Here is a 25222-nt window from a genome sequence, read left to right on the forward strand (position 1 = left end):
ATAAAAAGTTTTCTACCTTACCAATTTTTGGAAATAATCATCTTAAAAATATGAGGAATACGTAGATACCATTGTTTTCATGTGAAATTCAGTTTTACGATTTCCGAAAATCTTGTCCCAACTCTGTAGAAGCGCCAAAACTAATATATTCTTTATCAGTCATACTCTTGTTCCTCATTTTTGGACTTTTGCTACAATTACATATATTTTCCATTTAGATAAAACATTTTATTGAGAGAAATTACTAATTAGATATCAGACATAAGTAATATAAATATGTAAAAAAATACTAAATATTGGTGGAAACCAGTTTCTGCTGGAAGTATTTTGATGTCAATACCAAGAATAAGAATACAGCTGCCTGCAAGTTATGTCTAACCATCACATCAAAGGGTGGCAAATCCGTGAAAACTTTTACAATGATTAATACGTCTTAGATTTTTACAATGATTAAAACATCTTAGAAAGGTTCATCCCAAAGAAGCAAGAGATGCAGATAAGAAAGGAAGCACAATGAAGATTCAGGGACAGACATTCCAGGAACAAGTGGCAGCAACTACGAACCTCCAGCAAATCACTAAACTACTATAGAATCAGTATTGGCCAAAAAGAAAGTTTGGAATATTAATGACTACAGGTCACAAGACATCCATTATCTGATAAGAGAAAGGATTGCTGTTGATATCCAATCATATTTTGTAACATTTAATATTGGATTTAATAGGCTTATTGTAAAACTTTGTCCAAATTACAGCATTCCATCAAAAAAGTACCTTGTTGCAAAATAATTTGTGATATATTTACAAAAGTCAAAACAAAATTCAATTGTTTGTTGCTGAAATTAGCAGCATTTTATGCACTAATGACATTTGGACAGCTGCAACAGATAATGCTCCCTTTCCGGATTTGACAGGTCATTAGCTGCTGTTGTATTTGTATGCTGAGAATCTAGACAAGAGCTCAAAGCTTCATTAAACAAATCATTTAAGAAACTCAACTGGCAATTCGAAAGCTGATGATTTTCAACGAGTTGTAAAGGATTTTTTCTTAAACCTCAAAGGCATGCTTGTATCTTTGGCTGTAATGCATAGTTTTTAAATAATTTGCATTTCAACTCTTGCATTCTTACGATCAAGAATTTAATTGTTTTCATTTCAGCAGACCCCGAAACATACAAGTTCAACAAATGTATTGGGAAAAAAAAAAAAAAAAAAAAAAAAAAAAAAAATCAAAACTATCTTTTCAGAAGTGCTCAATACATTTGTAGAACTTTTATAAGTTATATTAACATCAGAAAAATCCCTATACGAATTTGTTTTGATGCCTTCAATCATCTCGTCAGAGGTTCAACAATGAGAGAGAGAGAGAGAGAACTAAACAGTAATGGAGATTAAAAGGAGAGTTAACTTTCAAACACACTGGAAGTTGGTACCCACGTCTCTAAATTCAGGTGTGGAAACACAGAATCAATACAATTTCCAAACATTTTTTTTTCACCCTATTATCATAAAAATACCTAAACTTTTTTTATCAATTATTATTTTATTTTTTCAATCGCATATCTTTATATATATATAACATTAATTTAATTAAACATAATTAAAACTTAAAAAAATATGACACATTCATAGTTTTTTTTTCATATTTCTGTAAATATATTTTTAAAACAAATAGTTTGACAAAATATATAACATTAACTTAAATAAACATAGTTATCTGAAAAGATATACGATTAAGATTTAAAAAAAATAAAAAAATTGATAAAGTTTATGTATTTTATATATTTTTATTAGAAGGGCGTGAAAAAAAATAAACATAAAATATAATTGAAAATTGTGCCGATTCTGTGCTTCCATACTTAAATTGAGAGACATGGGTGCCAACTACCGGTGTGTTTGAAAGTTAGGGTCTCCCTTTATTCACCATTACCAATTAAACTATATCATATGCTGACTCATGAAGATATTAAACATTCATTGTATTAAAAAAAATAGTCTTTAAAAAAAAACTTCCAAGATGGTTATTTTAATCTATATTCGAGTTTATACTTAAATATATGAAGTATGATTGTTAAGAACTGACCTTGGTGACTAATTTATCAGGGTGACTGCCACATGGTTGATAAAGTCGATCTGGTAACTGTTGGAATTCATATAAGTGTATGTAGCAGAGCCAGAGTAAGCACCTGTCGCTAGGTAACAGCTTAAACATCAATTCTTTGTCTTCACTGCTCGGCGTTTGCAGCAGATTCTGAAAACAAATGCAAATTAAAAGAACAGCAAAGAGAAACATTATGCTTTATATGTTTGTCCTGCAAAAATTAAAAAAAAACACCATAAAAGATGAGGCATCCTTAACCACAATTGGTCTAAGTATTTTTTTTTTTTTTTTTTTTTTTTTTTTAAACTAAATGTAGAACAGTTTAGGTAGCAGGTTCAGTTCACAAGGAGGAATTGATAAAAATCAACCTGAGGGAAAGAGGGATGAATAAAGACTTGGCCAGAGATAGGTTTTAATAAACCGATTTCTTAAAGTTGTTCAATGCAAGCCAAGAAGGTGATGACTTAATTGTTAACGTCACAAACCGACAACCTAGTTGTGTCAAGTTCAAACCCAGTTTGTTCCACAGAAACACTTAGTATTTAGTAGCATTCTTTAGTCTTTTGGCTACGAGCAAAGTTTTGTATCTGTTCTGATATTACACTTATTTCCTTTTTTTCTTATCGCGGTCAGTATAGGAATTCTCCAGAACCGAGATAATTTAAATATTTTAAAAAATTTCCTTTCTAGAAAGCTGGATTTTCCTCCACATTAAAAAAAAAAAAAAAAGACCTTGAATATTGCACTTGTGGCTGTCCTCCACTGAAATATTTCATATTCTAATTTTCACAAGGGCTGGTTGTGGTGTAAAATCAAACTTGCTGTGAAATACAGCCATGCATAGGCATCCATGGCTGATAATGATTATATATAAAAATTGCCTTCTAAGTATAAGGACAATGAGTCACTTTTCAAAAATGTGGTGTAAATCCAGAGTTCAACCTAATTAAAAAAAAAAAAAATAAATAAAAGAAATACAAAAACTTTTTAATGAAATATGTACCTTTCACAGAACGAAAATAAGAGAAAATCACAAAGTGATCCAAATATTTATTTATTTTTTTTTAATAGAAAATTATTTTTGCTACAATTTTTATTGATTTTAATAGTAAATTATAGTCATTACAAAACTTATTTTGATTGTTTGGATCAAATCATCTCCACTTATTTAATATGGTAGATTAAGACAACCTGTTCGCTTCCTCATAAAATGTTACCAATGTATGTGACTCTTTGGAATATGACATTCCTTCTGTAACAGGTACATTTAAAAAAATATTTTTTATTCAATCTTCACCCCAAGCAAGGCAAGTGCCACTTTGAAGTAGGGGGCTACTATCGGGGACAATTTGCGGGGGCGTTATGAAGGGAGATGAGTAGAAAGATGTTTGTCCACATTACACTTGAACTTCTGCATATCAGTACAGTTGGGAAAGCAGTATCCCGGAAGGGAGTTCGCAAGACTTGCAGTTTTGGGGAAGAAACTATTGGAGTAAAAGGCTTTCTTACACCTAGGGATCTCTACTGTAAAGGAGTGGGACTTAGTTGCTTGTCGGGGGTAGTCACGTCGAGGAGGTACAAGTGCTTGCAGTTCGTCAGAGCAGCCACCATTAAAATATTTGTAGAACAGGCAGAGGGATGCAACATTTCGTCGATGGGACAGAGGCTGAAGATTCTAAGCTTCAGCCTCTTAAGTTTGACAGTTAAGGACCTATCAGGTTGGCGACTCTCTTTTGAACACTGTCCAGGAGCGAGAGACAAGCAGCAGATGCACCAGCCTAAATGTGACAGCAATACTCCATACATGGGCGAATGGTGGCCTTATAGAGGTACAGGATACTTTCAGGCATAAGTAACTTTCTAGCATGGTAGAGAGAGCCTACCATCTTTGCAGCAGCCTTGGCAATGCTCTCAACATGAAAGATTTTTTTTTTTTTATTAGGTTGATCTCTGGACTTGCACCAAAAATGTAATTCATGCATTTACCTACTTCCCTATGATGGCTTTATACAACATTAGATCAGGCTTAATGGTGGGCATGGCCACAACACTATAAAGGCACTAATTACCTAAGAAAAAAAAAAAAAAAAAAAAAAAAAAAAAAAAAAAAGCCTAGATCGAATCTATTAACATTCCCTGGTAAAAATGCTGCAGATGTCTGGCTGTAACCTCCCACCAAAAGTAATGCCTAGGAAGTTGGCTTAGTTATTTTATAAATAAAATTAAATTAAAAAAAATTAGGTACAAATCCCTCCAAAAGTGTGTAGAGTGGGATGGTTATTGATGACTATATCATTTCATTTTGACCCATTTGTTCAAGCACTGTATCTTTCATAGCCATCACTTTCACTTCAGCAGTCACCACATCATGTGTTAGAGGGCTTTTAGAAATTGACTTGATAAGTGGCGACTCCTTGGTGTAAAAAACAAAAAAAAAAATAAATAAAAAAAAAAACAAAAAAAAAAAACAACTTTCTTCCCAGGTTTTCCTTGGCCTTCTCCGAAACAATCCTGCTACATCAATGGCTCTACAAGACCCCAGCTGGAGACTTTTCCTCAGCACCAAAGTCAATGAAAAATATGCCATTATTGAAATGGCCTTCTCCCCTGTTGACTATGGGATTTTGTTGGTCCTGCAAAGTTCTAGGAGGTCCACCTTCTAGGCTCCCTGTGAGAAGGAGAGAATTTGTTGTCAATCGCCTGAGACTTCCCTACTAGGGAGTGCCGATGGGTTTTGCAGGCCAGAATGTCCTTTAATGATGTTGGTTCTTCAATCCCACTTTTCCCTTGTGTTACATCTTCCCACCATGGAATTGAAATAAATATCGACTTCAGCTGTTTTACATTGATCTGATTACTCTACAGACTTAATATATTTCCAATGGCTTGCAAAATTACAATTTCACCAGAAAAAAGATGGCGAGTAGAAAAAATTTTTTTAAGTAAAATTTGAAGAAAAAGAAAAAAAAGGAATTCAATAAAATCAGGACAGGTTAGTAAGATCTTCAACATTTTCTGAGAGTAGACTGTTGGCAGTTTTTCAAAATAAAACTATAAAAGATAAGGAAGCATTAAAATGCAAAGTTATTTTTAAATTATGTGGAGAGTGAGAGGTTTAAAATTGTAGGAAAAAAAAAAAAAAAAAAAAAAAAAAAATGAATAAAACAAAACGTACCTTAAGGAAAAGCAACCCAGTTTTGTATCTGTTCGTAATGACCATAAGCCCAACCTGATAAATAATAATCTCTGTGATATGATGCGAAAATTTTTCATTTATTTCTTCCTTCTTTAGAAACTGTAAAATTTCTTGGCACAGCTTGGTTTTCTCAAAGTAATTCTGAATTTTATTCAAATACTAAGAAAAAAAGTGTAGAAGAAGACTGTTAGCAATGTAGCATACAAGGATGATTACGTGACATACGAACAAAACATACAAATTATAAATTTTTGTATATCTATTTAAAAAAAATTTTTTTTTTTTACAGATAAATTGTTAAATATAACCGGTATTGTAAAATGTCTTATTTTCTAGAGATACAACTCTTTTTCAAAAAGAAAACAAGCCAAAAATATGCTGTAAAAAAGGAACTACAAATACAAATTCAGGACAGCTGTCACAAATAGCAGGAAGATTGGGAGAGGGTAGTGAATTATTTATTTTTTATATTATTTTTTTTTTTAAATATTAATTTGTTATTAATATTATTATTCCTAATATATATATATATATATATATATATATATATATATATATAAAAAAAATGCTATGGTAATTTCATGTTTGCATATACGTTATCTCCCCCCCCCCTAAAAAAGGGATTACCCATTTGCTGAAGATTCAATGTAAAAAAGTTATCTAATAAAATTTATCTGATATCACTATTGTTTCAGATGTAAAACTAAAATACACTTGGCCTTTTGGATAGAATCAAAATGTGGTATCTGGTCTGTTCTTAAAGTAATACAACAATATTCTAGGATTCTGGTTCATGCCAGCATTCATAGAATGGAAATATGTTATTAACTCCTACAAAGGTTTTGGAGATCTCTCCCTCCCAAGTTTCCATAACCAGATATATTTTGAAACTACGTTAACCAGAGTACTTATATATTTATGTTTCTGTTTGAAAAATGGTGAAATAATATTGTAGGGTTTAAGCTAAACTTCTATTGAATGTACGGTTGTAATGTACAACAAAAGAAGGATACAATTATGGAACTTTCAGAATCCTACTAGTATTTGCAAAGAAATTAACAAATTAGATGTCCATGGCTACTTCATTGGAAGAGTCAGTTAAATTTCTGTAGTTGCAGTGGCATATTTTTTTCTCATAATTGTTTATTAATAACATTAATGAAATCTGTTATTTAAGACAAATATCATAAATGCAATTGGGTTTAAAAAATATCTTTGGAGTTTTATTATTTCTTTATAGTATACATGTATAGACATAAAACACCCTACTCCCATGGTTGGGGAGACAGCAGCTAGTCAAATTCAACTCCTCCTGATAAATCAGTTGAAAGAAATATCTTCCCTGCTAATTTGCCATATAAAACTAGCAGCTCCTTGTCTTTGCCAGGATACATTCTTTTGAAAAATTCTACTTAATTTTTAACCATACATGAAAATTTACCATAATAATCCTATCTTTAGGAAACCACATATAAAAATTAATAAAGCAAAAACATTGTAACTAGTTTTCACTGGGGTTGTGGTTTCATTTGGAAGGAAAATCCTTTTGTTACAGCAATGGCTGAGATCACATGATTAACACTATGGCCAGTGTTGAAAGCAAACACCGAATTCAAATGAAGACAACGAATGGACGATCACAGCTTGTGCAGTGAACAGATGCAAACAAAAATATTAGACACCCTGGACAATAGATTTTTATTTCCAGAAATTAAACAAGAAATAATTATCACGTGGTCTTGCTGTATGACTAAACCAGATGATATCTATATATAAAAACAGACAATGAAGGGTAGTTTGATCTCCGTTGGTCTCAGAGACAGAAGAGCCTTTGGGACCTTATGTTGAGGAATTGCTTGTATTCAATTTGAAAGAGATGCTTGTCCTAATTCAAAGTGTCTTCCAGCAGAAAAACCTAATATCATTGCAACCTCTCAAAATAAAACATTGTTACCCATTTTACTTGTGATCTTGTTTCAAAAGAAAATCCCTTTGTTACATCAGTGACAGAGGCCAGATAACTGACACTATGGTCAGTGCTGAAATCAAGCACTGAATTTGGACAAAGACAGGGAATGGACAATCATGGCCTGTGCAATGAACAGACACAAATAAGTTCACAAACTCCATGCTTTTTTGTCTTGGATCAAGATGATCTTTCCTGTAATCAACTGTAGAATTTAAATATAGTCATGTCTGAAGGTCAAACATAAACGTCAATAGCTTACAATGTACGAGGAGCGTTCTAAAAGTAATGTTTCCTACTTTTTTTTTTTTTTTTTTAAATTCTGCCCGAATGGGCCAGAGGAGAATGCAAATTTCATTGTTATGATGACTGAACATGCATTTATGATCGGAAAGTTTTATATCTGTTGCAGATATTGACAGTGTCAGACTAAACAAATAAACCCTCTCAGGGACATGCATCATCCTGTCTTCATAGTTCTTCAACTTCTTTTGAGTTAAAAAAATAGGAGACTTTACTTTTGGGACAACCTTCGTATTTTCATTATTTTCTAAAGGAATACATATAACTAGATGCTATAGTTTTAACTTAAGAAACTGTTTAAGAATGACAACGGTGAAAAATAATAAGTAAAAAAACTTACAAAACATGAATGTACCAAATAAATAAATGTTAAACTTACCAGCCACCATATACTGTATGTGGTGGGAGCATTTTGTATAGCTGTCTGGCACATGCTTATCAAATCATCATGGCTGTCTTGATGTTGACTGTATAATTCTAAATAACGTTGCCACAAAGTTGGTGACTGTTTATTATTCTCAAGGCCACGGGCCAAAACATTTAAGGCTTGGTCAAGTCGATCACTTTGGAAGTAAAAAGAAAAAAAGCATAAAAATTTGGTATCAATTAGAAACGATTATATTCTTTATAAGCTTGGAAAATACACATTGAAATAAGAATAATATTCTTTTTTCAAAATGTCTTTGAGAGAGACTTAACTCTTTACAACTTTTGTCATATATATATATATATATATATACATACACATACTAGCAGGGTGACCAGACGTTGCCCAAGATTGAATGATGATCAATGAATGCTTAACACTGCCAGAGTTTTATGTCATCAAAATCAGTAAAATCAGATTTTTCAATCAAACCAATTGATTGCTGCTCTAGTTGGGGACCCATCGTGGTGCACCAGGAGAAAGCTTCACATGCCTCTAGCAGTGACTTAGTTTACAATACATTGTAATTGACATTGCATGTAGAGAATCTGCTGATTTCATAAAATAATTTTTCATATATAATGACTTCCATTAAAGTTTAATATACGAAAGTCTAGTATCATGCTTCAATTATGCTCTAAACAGGAACATTCATTTCGAACACACCCTTGTCATATCGAAGAACCTATTGTTGATTTTATATGCCTGGCTTTTCGGCTTGTGATATTAAGCTGTGTAAAGTGTTAACCTTGGTCAAAATCGCCTGTTCCTGCTTTCACTGGATTATTTTAATTATTGATACTTATCAAAGACATTCAAATACAAAACCTATCTAAGAACACTGCCAGGCGCATAAAGTACCTTTGTGTGGAATTTCATAAAAATCGACTCGGCAGTTTTCGATTCCAGAGGGAACAAACTCACAGAGACAATATATATATATATATATATAGCACTTTTTTTTTTTTTTTTTTTTAATGGGCAGAGGCTAATGGAGCGATAATTTAATAGGTGGTCAGTTCTTTCGCCAGAATTTTTGTAAACTGGTACCACAAAAGCAGTTTTCCAATAGTTAGGAAAGCAAGATTCGTTAAAGAATTCGTTGAAAAGTTTGGAGAAAACTGAAGCAACCTCAGTGGACCATTTTTTTTTTCAATAGTACAGCCGGGATGAGATCAGGTGCACATGCTTTTGAGGTGTTTAGGTTTTTTATGATATCATATACTTGAGAAGGAGTGATTTTCAGATTATCTAGTGTGGTTTCTGTCTGCGGAGGAAAATTTGTGAGGGAGTGGTTTGCCTGGTCCAAAGTAAAGTAGTAAGTCGATAGCAAAGTTTGCCGTGCAAACAACTTCAAGATTATTGGATAGTGGGGGAATTGTTGATTGCCCACTATTTACTACATTATTATAGATTTTCCAGAAGTCAGGAGTTCCTAATTTCTGCACTTCAATGTGTTTTCTGGTGGTTTCGGTATATTCTTTCTTGGCTGTTACTTAATTACTTCTTACTTCTATGTGGCTTAATTACTTCTTACTTCTATGTGGCTTAATTACTTCTTACTTCTATGTGGCTTAATTACTTCTTACTTCTATGTGGCTTAATTACTTCTTACTTCTATGTGGCTTAATTACTTCTTACTTCTATGTGGCTTAATTACTTCTTACTTCTATGTGGCTTAATTACTTCTAGCTTCTATAAACTTTTGTCTATTTGTACTGGATTTATGTCTGATAAATCTGCAGTGTGCATGTTGCCTTTGAGCATTGGCAGCTGCACAAGTAGAAGTAAACCATTGCAATTGCTGCTTTGAACCATTCATTAGTCTCATTTGCACACTGTTCAGCAGGAAGAAAAAAGTTTTTTCCCTATGGTGCATCTTTGATGTGATTCCTGATCGCATCCCAGTAAGCCTTATTGTAGTACCTTGTCGTTTTGAGAAGTGGCTCTTCAACTTTGCGTCGAGAGTTTAGGGTGATGTCTCATTATCATTGAGTGATCAGCATTCCCGAGAGGGCAATGGGCATTTGCTACACAATCCTCAGAAATTGTGGTCAGAAATAGGTCCAGAAGTAAGGCTTGATGGTCCTGATGATCTGGGAGATGGGTTTGTAACGTTCCCGTCTGTCTCAAAGAATGGAATATAGAAAAGTTATCGGTGATTCTACCAGCTGTGTCAGTGTAGTTAGAGAAGTCAAACCAATTACTGTGGTGGACATTAAAGTCACCAAATATATGTATTTGGCCACTAGTGTCTATGGAAAGTGCTACATCTATGCTGTCAGAGAGGTGATTGATTAGAGTACAGTTTTGGGTCGAGGGAGAGGGATAAAAAAAGGTAAATATAGCTAATCCTATGTTGTAAAATTCGTCCAAAGCACATAAAAGCCTAGTAATCTGATTCTAGTTTAGATTTCTTAGTCATGGGCAGGGTATTACGAATATAAACTCCAAGTCTGTGCATGCGTCTGTCAGAGACTTGATGACTTAAGATCCTATTTGACTGAACCGAATTCATACCTTTCCCAGCTGTTTAACTTCTTATTAGCAAGTTTAAGCCAAAGTTGATCATTGTGAGGATCCTGTAGAAGCTCCGATTCCAAATTGTTGATAGCAGCAGCCGCATCATTGGTAGTGCTAAAATAGCGTACATCTTGCTCATTAATCACATCTTCCCAGATAAATTCTGGCTCCAACAAAAGTTGAGATTTTTCTAAAGACAAACAGAAAACAAAACAATGAATTAGTATACAATCAGGAAATATTCACAACAAATTACAATATTATGCAACCCTAGCATCTAAAATTTGTTTTTTCTTTTTAAATTTTACTCCTTTTCACTCCAAACAAGGTATACTGCCACTTGGATGTAAGGGGCTACTATTTGGGTCATGTCTAAGAGAGAATTGTGAGGAGTTCAGTAGAGAGATATCTGTTCATATTACATTTAAAATTTTGCAAGCCAGGAAAGCAGGAAACAAGGAGGGGATTCAAAATCTAGCAGTTTGAGGAAAGTAACACTTAGAATACAAGGTTTTTCAGCAATTGTGCGATTTTGCTTCTTGTTCGGTTGTTAGAGAGTGTGTAAGCTGAGGGGGAACAAATGCTAGGAGTTCAGAGCACATTCCATTCATGTACTTGTAAAACCGTACAGTACGACAGTAATGCAGTGATGGAACAGAGGTTAGAGCTTGACCTATTAGATTTTTTTTGACTTCCTTCTGTCATATTAAACATGACTCATCCACAACCCCAAAAGTTTGTTATTGATTGGAAAGTTTATAAGAACACTAGCAGTTCAGCCCGGCTTTGCTCGGGCCTTAAGTACGGTTCATAACTTTATGTGCATCTGTATATTGTGATACATTTATAAAAATGTATAATTATTTTTATTGATATGTCTAAGACCGAGAGATTAGTGGTAAATACACCCATCTAGATGTGGCAACAATACTCCACAAACAATGGGGAAATTTTTAACAGTTTAATTCATAACTCTACCCAGAAAATTATTTTTAAGTGATTAATGGGAATTTGTAAGCGCATTACAAAAATCTTGCAAAGTTTGAATTATTGTTGAATTCTCTACCTTTGTTTTTTCTTGACAGTTTTTAAAATGGAGAGTAAAACAGTCTCTTGAGTTACTCATAAGATTTGATTTTCTTATGTAAAACTTGATCAATTTATACAAGTTTTGGAACATGATATTTTTGTTTCGTCACGAGTAGGTACATCATAGATTTTTCTTGATTTTTTTCTTTTGTTTATTTTTTCATTTTTTTTTTTTTTTTTTAAAATATAGGTGGAATTCTGGACAAGAACCACAAACATAATTTTAGATTCTGGAAGTATAAAACTATGGTTGTGTGGATTCGCCCATGATACACAATTTTAAATTATGGAAATTAGAAAATATTTGGTGCAAATTATCTGAAGAAATGAATAAGTAACTTACCAAATACCGAATGATTTTCAGAATATGAATCCGAATATATATAATCGACAGCAGGATATTTTTTCTGTGATGGCTTCCATGATCTTGGCTCAAAAAACATAGTATGTGGTGCAACTAAAAAAAAAAAAAAAAAAAAAAAAAAAAAAAAAATTGTCAAGTTTCAAAATGAGATACAGTGTGAAGGAGGGCAGGACACAATCATCCAAACTTTGCTCTCTAAAGATGCACAATGGAGCAGACTTTGTAGGTGGTTGAGTGCATAGATGCATGCTATATAAATGATAGGCTGGCAGTAGAAAGAATATTTACCACCCAAAAAATAAAAAATTGGCTGGGCTCCTTGGAAAAAAAAAAAAAAAAAAAAAAAGTTTCATGCTGACAAATCTGACCACTTGAAATCCTACAGTTCTGGCTGGATGGCCTACTTCAAATAGTAAAAATATATTATAGCAAAACAAAAAGGTAGTTAATTTAGGTCTCCGCTTGGTCTTAAGGACTTTTGTTGAAAGATGTTTGCCCCGATTTCAAACTTGTCGTTCATTAGAGAAACTAAGTATCATTGTAATTTCAAAATAAAATATTGTTACTCGTTTTAAACTGGAGTTGGGGCTTGTTTGGGAGAAAAATCCTTTATTACAGCAATGACTGATACTACATGATTGACACTATGGCAAATGTTGAAAAGCACAGAATTTGAATGAAAAGCGAAGATCACAAGGGTTTAGGAAGTGATAAAAAAATAGGAAATAAAAGTATAAGTGAGGTTAGTAGGAAGACAAACGGGGGGGGGGGTCACCAAGATACACAAAGGAAACTGGATGGTTAATCAAGATAGGGCTGTGACTGGACACTGGTCAATATATTTAGGAGTAGTTTATGGACAGTGGGAGCGATTTTTATTTTTACGAACAGCCTCCAGTTGACAGTAGCTGATGATAGTTTACAGTTTGGAGCAAATTGGGACAGCTTTGGCAGACCTGAAATGGACAGACTTTGGTTGATTGACAGCATTGGCTGTGATACCCAACTAATGTTTGAAGGGTCATTTTCCACAATGATATTACACATTATCAGAGTACTGATCTATAGAATGTGTCAGAGGCTGTTTTATTCTGAGAGTTCTGTTTATTTTCTATACTTGTGAACTAGTGCTCACCCTCTTGGCAGACGCCAATGTGAGATGACAACACGGCCAGAATAAAAACTAGATAAAAAAATGTCGCACACAAATAGTTTCACAAAGTCAACACACACAAATGCAGTTTCGCAGGCCCATATATTTTGTCTTAGATCAAGATGTTCATTTCCTGTGATCAATTGTAAATTTTAAAAATAATAATGAATGTGATATTCCACCACAAACATTAACAGCTGACAATTTACTTTTATGAATTTCCAAAGGAATATGTACGATAAATGCAGGATACAGTTCTAGCTTATGAAGAATTCAGAAGAATAACAATGGTAAGAAAAAAAAAAAAAAAAAAAAGTTTCTGCTTACCATGTGCTGCATATTCATTGACTTTGCTGACCTGTAGCAAACACAACTCGTCTATCGTCATTCGGCCTTGATTCTGGTTTAGAATGTTTTCTACATAGCTATCTGAAAGTTAGCAAACAAAATCAACATCATATTAAGTGGTCATCATCATCCGACATAGAAATAAAAAAAAAATAAGGACTTTATATGATGAGGAATTCACATAAAATTTAGCCACAAATTACTTAAGACTTATCTGGTCATGGCTGACTGAACGAGAGCATGCTACCCCTGCGGATTACAAGAAGGGTTCCATTTGAAATTTGGTGCAGATTCCAGAGTTTGGCAAGATACATCTGCCGAAGGTTACATTGACCAAAACGTTGGGAGAATAACACTCATTAAACAGTTGGCTGAATGATTTAACAAAAAAAAAAAAAATCCGCGCGTTCGTGGTTCCCTCTGGGTGCTGCATGTGAGATGACGCCACAAAATAGCGGAGAAATGATGAAATGTGAGAAGTGTGAATGTTGAGTTAGTCCTAAAAACAAATATTACTTCAGTCATAGTTAAAAATGGAGTACTTTGATTTGAACTTATCACATTTATTTTGCTCATGGTGCCTGGGCATCCTAAGAAATTATGATGCTTTTGGGGTAATCTCCACACCACTTCTCACAATTGCAATTCAATTGTCCCAAGCAACATGCTTCCCCCTGTCAGACTCAACATTGGGAACATCCGTTTCTCCAATGCAAAAATAACTTTTCTTGCGACCCCTTTTGAGCTCCTGTGAACGCTGAATCCCAGTGAAAATGGACAAATGGTGTAGTTTCACACCTTAAGACACGTATACTTAAATTCAGCACCATGGAAAACCACTATATAGACATGCATATCAAGTTTTTGAGTAATATGAAAAAAAAAAAGTTTGAAAAAGCATGTTTTGTTTTTAGCCCTAAAAGTTCCAGAGGGATGCCAACCACAATTTTGCCAGGGTCACCCATACTGAATTTATATAAAAAACAATGGCCTCCACATTTTGGATCAAATGCTACGGGGCAAAAAGTGTCATTTTTGACCTTTTTGTGTCCCTGGAGGATGCCGAATCCCAGTATAAAAATGGATAGTGCTGCAGTTTCAGGCCTTAACACATGTATATTTGAGTTTACCACCATGTAAAACAATCATATAGTCAGATATATCCAGTTTTTGTTGAGAAATATGAAAATAGAGCCACAAAAAAAAAAAAAAAAAAAAAAAAAAAAAAAAGTGTTTTTTAGCACTAAAAGTCCCCAAGGACGCAAACCAGAATTTTGCCAATACTAAATTCGACATGACAAACAAGTATGTTGTAATGTTTTCCCCTAAAATGCATTGGTTTAAAAAGATCACCAATCTCCAGAAGCACCAATTAACTATTTGATTATAACTCTAATTTCCCTATTACTCAGAGTTCTATTTATGCATATTTTTTTTTAATATCATTATGCATGCATGAAAAGAAACTGTTTTAGATTGTAATTTATAAACAACACAACATCTTAACCAATCAGTACAATAATTGCGATTTCAAATAAAAAGTCTTTTCAAAATCCAACATTTCCAAAATTTTGGAAAAAAAAAAAAAAAAAAAAAAAGAAGTTTCACATTATGATATAAAGAAATTTATTTTTTCTACTTATTTTGTAGAATTTTCAATTTCGGCAAACGAATAAACCTTAATAGCACTAAAAATCACCATTTTTCTTTCTTTTTTTATAACACATTTGAGAGTTAATTTTCAACATTTTTTTTTTAAGATACTAGAAAGAATTAATGTTACTCTTTTTCATGGGAAATGTAAAACAAAAATAATTAAAAATGCTGGTTCAGGACACAGACATATGGCTGGGTTTGAATCCCCTGACCTGTAACAATTGTCACTTACTACAATGAGGATTGTGAAAGTATGAAACACTTGTGTCTGTAGGTATAAAAAAAAAAAAAAAAAAAAAAAATTACACACACATTAAAAAAGCCTTGTGTCCGATCTTGCTGCAGTTGGAAATCCAACAATTTGTGGCAGAAAATACACATTTAAACTTCAACCAGCATTGTTCATCAACACAGCAAATGGCATCATAGTTATAGTCAACTCTCATGATTTATGAAAGTAAGGACGATCAATTTTTTTTTTTTTTTTTTTTTAAATACTTTTGTTCGGTCAAAACCAGGCATATTGTCACTGAAGCATAAATGGCTAATGTCATAGGAGACAGATTTATAGATAAGGAGTTGACCAATAAAATTTGTTCACGTTATGAAATTTAAATTTCTGCATGTTGGTTCAGTTGGATAAACTGTGAGCAGGAAGGGGAATTCCAAAGGCAAGCAGTCCAAGGAAAGAAGTTAATCTTTTTTTGAATTCGAACACTTACCAATTTGAGATGATCGTTTTTCTAAGGGAAGATCTTCTGTGACACCAGCCAACCCAGGTGCATAAGAAACTATATCTTGCAAGATTTCACTTTTAGACATTGTATAATCCTTAGTATGTTGGCTTGGAAAAAAAAAAAAAAAAAAATGTTAGAAATCATTTAATAACCATAAATTGTCTTTTATACACAAAAAAAATGATTATTTTCAGGAATGTGAATAGACAATGGCAATTTAAATGGAAATTGAGATAACCTGAAAGGAAGAGGATAAGAAGCACATTTACTGTGCATGTAGGTGTGGAGAGAGCAGGAAAAAGAAAAAAAAAAATGAAAAAGGTTCTTGTTCAAAATTCTTTTTATATAAACAAAAAGAAAATCTAGATGTATATACCCATGACAAAACAAAAATATATTCCAAAAATCACTTTCATTGATCAAGTAATTTTATTTTAATATAGAAAATAATTTTCAAGCAATTCATAGGAATTTGTAGGCATTACAGAAATCTAAGCATGAATTTTTGTTGAGTTATCTCGTTTTATTTTGCGATTATTTTCAAAATGGCAGGCCAGATAGTCACTTCTTGGATAACCATAAAATTTGATTTTCTTATTTAAAAATAAAAACAGAAACTGGCAATGGGAATGGCTTTGACCACATGGTGTAAGCAAAAATATGAATACGCTTAAAGGCCAACATTAAATGCCCAAACAGGTATGATATCCTCAAATTCGAGTGCCGAACCATTAAAGCAGACTTCCAACTTTAACTATCAAAATTCTTTGTCACTCTTAAAGCTCTTCATTGGATTGATTCATCAGAGATGTGGCAATGCCTCAAAAGCTAATGAAATAGCAAATCAGATCTTGGGTAAAACCAGATGGTAAGCAAAGGATTGAATCTCTGGACGTATTATTGAGCTCGCCGACAAAACCAAACAAGGTCGCTGTTCTGGCAATGATGACTTCTGCTGCCTATGCTTGCTCTATGAGAGTCAACCGCAATACCTATAGGCATGAGACTACTGAAGTTAAGGATTCGAGAAAACAGCATTCTTCGAAAGTGATGACACCTTGCTCAACCACACATCTCAGTCGGCTCATCCAGTGCAAAACCAGTGTAACCTTCATGTTGTCTATGATGGTGATACTTCTGCCCCGACTTTGATAAAGTCTTGGACATGATTAAAAAGCCGAGAAAACAAAGCGCCAGCTCTACTCAAAATTATCACTTGCATCTGAGAGTCAAACTCTTCGTCAAGACTGGAGCAGTACCATGTTGCTTCTCTTTTTCAAGAAAGATGACAAACAATGTTGCAGTAACTATTGAGGTATAAGTCTTATTGATATTGTGTTGAAAATCTCCACTGCTACCCTACTGAAGTGGTTTCAAGATCAAAGAGAAATGCGCACCAGAACAAATCAATCCGCCTTGGTTATGGATGCACTAACCAACTCTTCACCCTCCATTGGATACTTGAGAACTACTTTGCAGTGGCCTTCGATTCCATTGACCGTGGAGCAGTTTGGCAGATCATCCATATAGATGGTACCCCACCAAAGCTGCTAAATTTGATCAAAGCCTATTATCTCTGCACCCGCATTAAAATTAGCACCTATGGTCAGGAATCCCAGTTATTGGACATCCGCTCTGGAGTTTGTCAAGGTTGCATACTATCACCCATTCTATTCAATTACGCCATCAATTGGATAACCTCTAATGCACTGGCTAACTTTCTGTGTCACAGGGGGGACAAATTTTCAAATAACGGACCTCGATTATGCCAATAACATTGCCATTTTGAGAGATGATTTCGGTCACATTCAACAAACTGTAAATGAGATGCAGTTCACTGCCTCAAAAGGTCACTATGAAAATAAATGCCCAGAAAATAAAGTTGCTGACTGTAGGATTCTTTCCAGATAAAAAATAACCCACAACTCAACGAGGAAACCCTCAAGGAGGTTGACTGGTTCAAATACCTTGGTTCCATAATCACTGCAGCTGGCCAAGGGGAAGAAAATATCCACAATCGCATCAATAACGCTCACTTTGTCTTCAACTGCTTTCATTTCTGTCTAGGGTCCCGGCACGAAATTAGCATGAGAATGAAAATCAAAATCTATCAAGCCTTGGTCAGTACCATTCTTCTGTATGGCTGTGAAATGTAGCCGATGAGTCTTTGATCAATACAAACTTGGTGTTTCACCTTTAGTGTCTACACCACATCCTCTGGATTCGTTGGCAACAATTCCTTTCCAACGCTGTGGTCCACACACGCTGCAAAACATTCTCACTCACCTAATTTATCCTCACGGAGGCGCTTCCAATGGTTTGGCCACGCTCTTCGGACAACCAGGCAATTTCATCCATGAAGCTATCGACCTGGCCCCACCGCAAGAAAAGAAATATCGCAGCAGACAGCTGAAATCCTGGATCAAAATGGTGAGACAAGATACAGAGCTGATTCTGAACACTCACATTGCTGGAACCACAATTGGCTCATAGTCATGGCTATAGTGGCATTGGATTTTCGAGTGTGGTCATTCTCAATCCAAAATGCAGTCAACTAAACAGGTGGAGCTGGCTCAACTGAGCCACAATAGCCGATCCAATAAGTATAAACATTGTAAAAAATTTTTCTTTTTTTTTAAAAAACAAGTGTAATTCTAAATAAGCCCCAGATGTTTAATTAATGAAATTAATATCTTACTAGACAAAAAAGTCCAAATTAAGATATGGAAAAATTATTGTCAGAGAAAACTACTATAAGAGAAAAGGAAGACAAGGAAGGAAAAAAGGGAAAGAGAGAAATAGAAATAAAATCCAGCCAAATAGCGACAAAAAAATAAATAAAATGGTAAGGCTCTAGTGATTTGGTAGAAATCAGCCTTTTATAACACAAAAAAGAAAAAAGGATTTCGACCAAAGACAGAAAACTCACATCCATGGGAAGTTCAGTACTCATGCAGAATAAGGACTGTGCTATAGTCAGAATTTTGGGGGCAGTTTATGTAAAATGCCAAAGTGTACTAAAACACCGAACAATGAAATGGCAACAGCCAACAGCATAAGTTTATTTGTTATTAATTGTTTTATATATATAAAAAAAAAAAAAAAAAAAACTAAATATTTATCTTAATTAAAACAAAAGAATCAAAAGATAAAAATCATTAAAACAAATTATTTTTATTTGCTATCAGTTGTTTAGTTATTCAGAAAAATATTTTCATGAAACTTATCCTACAATGAGTGATTTTTTTTCCATGATTTTAATTTTCTCATTTTGTAAAAATTATCCAATAATTATTAATTGTAATTTCTTGCAAAGAGAACACTTCACTTTATAATTGATTTTTCAATGAATTAGCTTCATAATAATGTAGATTTTATTAATTAAAAAAATAAATAAAAGATAAATTAAAAAAAAATCCTGAAACTTGTTCACTAACTTGTGTTTTCCATAAATTATCCAGAAAATTCTGACAATTCTTATTTTGCATAAGTACTGGAGGTTCTAGCAATTGAAGTGGAAATCCACATTTTCTGCTTTATCTTTCCAACTTTCAAAGATTTACAGTAATAACACATTTAAAATTATTGTAAAGAATCGATAAATAAATCTCATGATTCAGACATTTGTATTTGTTTTGTCTCTAAAGAAAAGTGACATCTTATTTCCCATCAAGCTCACAAGAAAAAAAAAAAAAAAAAAAAAAAAAAAAAAAAAAAAAAAGCCACATTTTTACAAGTTCAAGATGTCAATCAAATTTTTTTCTTACCTGGTACATTCTTGATCATTGCACGTCCCCAACAGATCATAGTTACACACGCGTTTTCTTGGATGGAGTTTATGCGAAAAACTTGGGCAAGTTAATGACATATTTTCTTTCGTTCGGAAGAATGGACTGAATCTGAAAATGATGAAATAGTTTATTGTAAAAGAAATCTTAAAAAGAAATTTACAAAAATTCAGTTGAACATAAAACTGAAGCTCAGAAAAAAAAAAAAAAAAGTTCTTGTCCAGAATCTCCCCTATATAAAAAAAAAAAAAAAATCTGTATGATGTACAACTTTCTTTTTACACATCCATTGTAACATTCTCATTATTTCTCTCCATGCAACACATGTCTTCAACCATCACTGGCTAAACTGCATACACATGCCTGAAACTTTTTTATTGGTTGTGAATGGTAATTTTTTGCTGGTTGATAATAGCAGAATTTACAATGTAAGGAGTAAATAAAAGAACACTCACCGATACGATCGAAAGTGTAAAAGAGGGCTTTTGTAAGGCATGTAACAAGTTGTTTCGGGTATGTTACTCTGCTCATTCAATGCAGAAGGCACATCTATCTTCAAATTCGGAACCTAAAATAATCAGTGAGAAAAATAAAAAATAATCACTCGTAAAATGGACATTGCAATCATCTCTAAAAGTTATAATTTTGTGGAGAAAAGAAAAAATCCCAAAAAAACTTACCGATTTTAAAACTGGTATTAATAAATTAAATTCTTCTGTCAAATGAACCTTGGGATTTGGAGATTTTAGTAAATCTTGCATATTTTTGTGCTGAAACGTTAAGAAAAAAAATCATTTGAACAGTATAATTTAAATATTTAATAATAGTGGAACATTGAATGTAAAAAGAACAAGTGAAACATGCATGGTCCCCTGTGAATGCACAGTGAACAAGGCAAAAAAAAAAAAAAAAAAAAAAAAAAAAAAAAGACTAAGTTCAGCATTTTCCCCCCTCCCTCCTCATTTACCCCAAAAGTTCCCAGGGGACATCAAATCCTGGTGTAAATGAACAAACGGTGCAGTTTTAGGCCTTAATATGTGTAAATTTGAGTTCTGCACCATGAAAAAAAAAAAAAAAAAAAAAAAGACTAAATCCACCATAAAAAGTTAAAGGAAAGAAACAACAGACGGAAAAAAAAAAAAAAAAAAATCTCATTTGACAGTTTCAAAGAATGTTCATAGAATCCATTGTTCATATGATCACAAGACTGAATCAAAGATAAAGTTTTGAATTATTACTTACCAAAAGCTTTCGAAGATTTGTAAGCTGTGATGTTTCTGGCATCTTAAAAGACTCTTCTTGTGTTTCTGACTTCAAATGTCGAATGGCCAAATCAAGTTGGATGTTTTCCTTGTTCTGCACAATTTCTGGCTTCATATTAGAGTTGAGATTGATAAGAGATTTCCTGCGCATGGGCACAACTGGCTTGGCATTCTGTGATGGCTCACTCGGCTCTGGTTCGTCCGTAGAATCAAGAGCGATTTTCTCAAATCTGGGCAGGGGTTGCGGCTTTAATGCTGCTGCAGCTGACGCTTTTGTTTGAGCTTGAACCTGAAGCTGGCGCAACTTTTCAGCATACTCTAACTGCATCAATTCTAAACGCTTTTTCTCCTTGGCTATGTCCACTGGAGTTTTCTGTTTCTGAGTTGGAGAATTGTTGGTGTTCAACATATGATTAGCAGTTAAAACATTTGATTTTTGCTGTAAAAAAAAAAAAATAAAATAAAAAATAAAAAGCTTAGTAATTAACAAATTTGATTTTATTGGAGAGGAGGGGAAGGACACCCAAAAATTATAAATAAACAATCCATCGTTTTTTTTTTTTTTTTTTTATAAAACAAAATAACATTGTTTTGTATTTTAATAAATGTTTTTAGTTGAAAGATTGTCCAGACAATTTCAAAGCTTGAATCATGAATTATGAATTTTTATGATTTCCTACAAGTTTTTAATAATAAAGAAATATTCTATGTTAACTTAGGTGAATTTGTCAAAAAAAATCCCTGACTCATCCATAATGAAAAAAAAAAAGAAAAACCTTTATGGCGCATGTACTCATAACGGAAAGAAATATTGTCCACTTAAAACTGCATAAATTGATAAAGTAATTTTTTTTTTTTTTATTAAAAAAAAAAGAAAAAAAAAACTGCTATGATAATTACCAGGAATATTCTAAAAAGTAATGCCTCCTATTTTTTTCCTGGCTGAATGGATCAGAGAGGATTGCCCCATCATATGATCTTGTAAAACGCTGGCATCGTGAATTCAAACATGGCCGGAAGTCTGTGGAAACGGCTCCCAGACCTGGTCACCCCCTCCACCTTCTGCCATTGATGAGGCATCTGTCTGTCAAGTTGAGGTTGCCATTTTGGAAAATTGGCGCATTACTATTCGGCAAAATAATCCAAGATGTCAAGATTAGTACAGGGTCTGTGGAAACTATTATTCATGACCATTTGCATATGTATAAGGTGTCTGCCAGATGGATTCACAGGTTGCTCACATCATTCCAGAAGCAAGAACGCGTAGAGTGCTCGAGGATGAATTTGGAGATGTGCCAAGAAGATGAGTCAAAGTTTTTCAAAAGACTGATTGCACAGGATGAAACCTGGGTCCATCACTATGATACAGAGACCAAAGCCCAGTCAATGCAGTGGAAGCCCTTGGACTCACCACCTCCAAAGAAGGCAAGGGTGCAGCGCTCCGCTGGCAAGGTCATGCTCACAGTCTTCTGGGACCAGGACGGAGTAGTGATGACAGATTTCCTGGCAAAGGGTACCACAATTACAGGAGCCTATTATGCTTCACTTTTGAGGAAATTAAGGTAAGCTATCAAAATCAAGAGGCGGGGCAAAATCAGCAAAGATACCCTCCTCCTGCAGGACAACGCTCCAGTCCACAACTCGCATGTCGGCAGATCAGAAGCACGGGCATGTGGTTACAAAATCCTCTCCCATTCTCCTGACCTTGCACCCTCTGACTTTCACCTCTTCCCAGCCATGAAGTTGTTTTTGAAATGAAAGCGTTTCCCAGATGATGCAGCCTTGATTTCTGAAGTCATGTCGTGGTTGGAGGACCAACCTGGGGTGTTCTACAAAAATGGTCTCCAGAGCTGCATCAAACGATGGGAGAAATGCATAACTCTGGGTGGTTCCTATGTAGAGAAAGACTAATAACTGTGCAAAGTTTTGTTGCTCTACTGATATGGGAAGTGGGTCAGGGGCATTACTTATTGCACACCCCTCCTAAGAGTGACAAAGCATTTCTTGACTTTTCCGATTGAATCATCAAAAGAGGCTGGCAAAAGTGCACTGAGAATGGTGGTGACTAAAAATAAATTCTGGAGTACAAAAAAAGGTTGCTTGATTTAATGGTGCCACTCATCTTTGTAGCTCTTCAAGGTTTTAGTTTTTGAGTTAAAAAAAATAGGAGGCCTTACTTTTAGGAATGGCTTATGTATAAGTGTAAAAATAGCCTGCACAAAAATTATTCCCAGATAGAGTTGACTCTTTTTGTGGATATTATTAGTATTGATGATGGTTCGTATTGAAGTAAAAATAAAAACACAGCTAATCATATATATATATATACATCATTATGGGCTAAAACAATCGTTTGCTTATATAGTCAATAAAATAATTTTCATGGATGGTGAGCTATTTAAAGGAACTTTGTATTATTAATATTTATATACAAATAATTTTATTCAAAATATATCTCCTTGCCTACGTTCAATCGCCAGAAACAATGGATACACCCTGTAAGGGTAGCTGCACATACAATTGTGAGGCAAAGGTTGCACAAGTCCAATCACACTTCTAAACTGACTGCTTGAATCTAATGGCAAGGACAAGTTCAGGATGATTGGTTGGTTGGTTGTTTTACGGCATATCAATCCTTTTTGGTTATTTAATGCCAAATTCTCTTTTCTTAAATCAAGTTTAGTATTTTGACTCATTTATTGTTTTAAGTTCTTTACTTTTTTGCTTTATTTGTTAAATAATGTTGGATTTTTTTTGAAGGGGGGGGGGGTTAAAATAGGATCAAGTTAGATTGGATTGCAGTTATATTTTTCTTGTATAGGTTTACTTTTTTCAAAAATGTTAATACTGTGTTAGAACTTATTTTTTTAAAATAGTTATTTTATAAAGTTGTTGACATAAAAATTTTGATAGATGGGTAGGAGATCACAATCTAGAAGAAAGTGATTTACTACAACTTGAATGTCTTCAAGTCCAATGTTAACAAATTCCTAATGAACCGCCCCCTTAAGTAAACACTTCATCAAATCTCCACACTAACGTAATGTACTTGCAATAACCCTTATCCCTGAGTGGCTTCCGGGCCTTGATAAGTGGCGATCACTGTAAAAAAAAAAAAAGTGTTCTTAGCATGCCATGCATTCTGGAGGATCTTCATTTGTCAGAAGGAAGGAGTGGGTTATGTGTGTGTTCTATGCGAATATGGGACAAAACTTTCCTCCCTGCGTGATTTTCTGAATTCGGGTAGCCATTCTTTTAATATGCGTTCCATTTTAAAGAGTTTTATTTTGAAAGGTGTTCCAATTTTCTTGCCATTTTTTCATAATGAAATTATTGATTAATGGTTTGTAATCTCTGTATGGAATTTTCATATTACTTATATTAAGTTTTAGAGAAGTTCTGGCAGCATGTCAACTTTTTCTTTACCATGAAATCTAAAATGACAGGGGACCAGCAAAATTTAATGTTCTTGTTTTGAGAGAGAGAGAGAGAGAGAGAGTATTCTTTATAGTAGGTTGATGAGTAGTGGATTATTTAAGTTTTGTTTTTTTAAAGATTTAAGTAACGAGAGGGAGTCTGAAAATATAAATTTATCAGCATTAAGGTTAGAAATGAGATCTAGTTCCACCCTGTACATCTGGGGATGTACAGGGTGGAACTATAAAATTGTTGTCCTAGAAAAGACAACATGATTCCATTTCTGTTTGCTGAAAACCATTTTTTCTTTTTTGTTGTAGACCATTTACTAGTTGGCCAGTTGTGTACAAACCCCAAGATCGATAGAAGCCTTTCATAATAGCTGAAAGTGACACAATATTCAACAAGCGAGATCAGAGATGTACCGCTGTACAACTCATGCTCTATCAATCCAAGTTATGATAACAGGACCATTGCCAACACCCATAAAATGCATCACTGGATTACCATAAATAACAGAGATGTGCCTAGGGTGGTGAAAACAAAGTTTCGGTCCTGGTCATGGTCTTTGGTGTGGTTTCAAGTGAGAGCCACATCATGCCATCTCACATCTTCGAAGTTGGCTTTAAGCTCAACACCAAAGTGTACCTGGATGTGCTGAAGAGTGTAGTGATTCCCTGGTGCAATCAGGTGGCCACTAGTAGACCCCGAGTGTGACAGCAGAACTCAGCACCAGCCTACAAGTTCAAAGAGACCCAAGCTTGGCTTCAGGAGTGCTATGATTTTTGTACCCTTCTCTTACTGGCACCCTCCTCCCTCGACCTGAATCTGCTGGATTACTTTGTTTGGTTATATGTCGAGAACATCAACATGACCTCCCACAACACTAAAGC

General features: G+C 34.0%; 1 protein-coding gene across 1 annotated transcript in view; it reads right to left on the reverse strand.

Annotated features, from left to right (window-relative positions):
- The window catches only part of LOC145249581 (zinc finger C3H1 domain-containing protein-like), a 113306-nt gene that overhangs the window by 41158 nt on the left and 46926 nt on the right, over window positions 1-25222 (reverse strand). The window contains exons 12-22 of the mRNA XM_080111279.1: window positions 20893-21351; window positions 20331-20420; window positions 20106-20218; window positions 19630-19761; window positions 15848-15969; window positions 13449-13550; window positions 11948-12061; window positions 10513-10705; window positions 7945-8128; window positions 5276-5455; window positions 2083-2250 (exon numbers count right to left, since the gene is read on the reverse strand). Of these exons, the coding sequence (XP_079967405.1) occupies window positions 2083-2250; window positions 5276-5455; window positions 7945-8128; window positions 10513-10705; window positions 11948-12061; window positions 13449-13550; window positions 15848-15969; window positions 19630-19761; window positions 20106-20218; window positions 20331-20420; window positions 20893-21351 (1857 nt within the window). The remainder of the gene's footprint in view (window positions 1-2082; window positions 2251-5275; window positions 5456-7944; window positions 8129-10512; window positions 10706-11947; window positions 12062-13448; window positions 13551-15847; window positions 15970-19629; window positions 19762-20105; window positions 20219-20330; window positions 20421-20892; window positions 21352-25222) is intronic.

The sequence above is a fragment of the Euprymna scolopes genome, chromosome 28 (assembly GCF_053919585.1).
Source record: "Euprymna scolopes isolate OS-2025 chromosome 28, ASM5391958v1, whole genome shotgun sequence".
NCBI classification, from domain to species: domain Eukaryota; kingdom Metazoa; phylum Mollusca; class Cephalopoda; order Sepiida; family Sepiolidae; genus Euprymna; species Euprymna scolopes.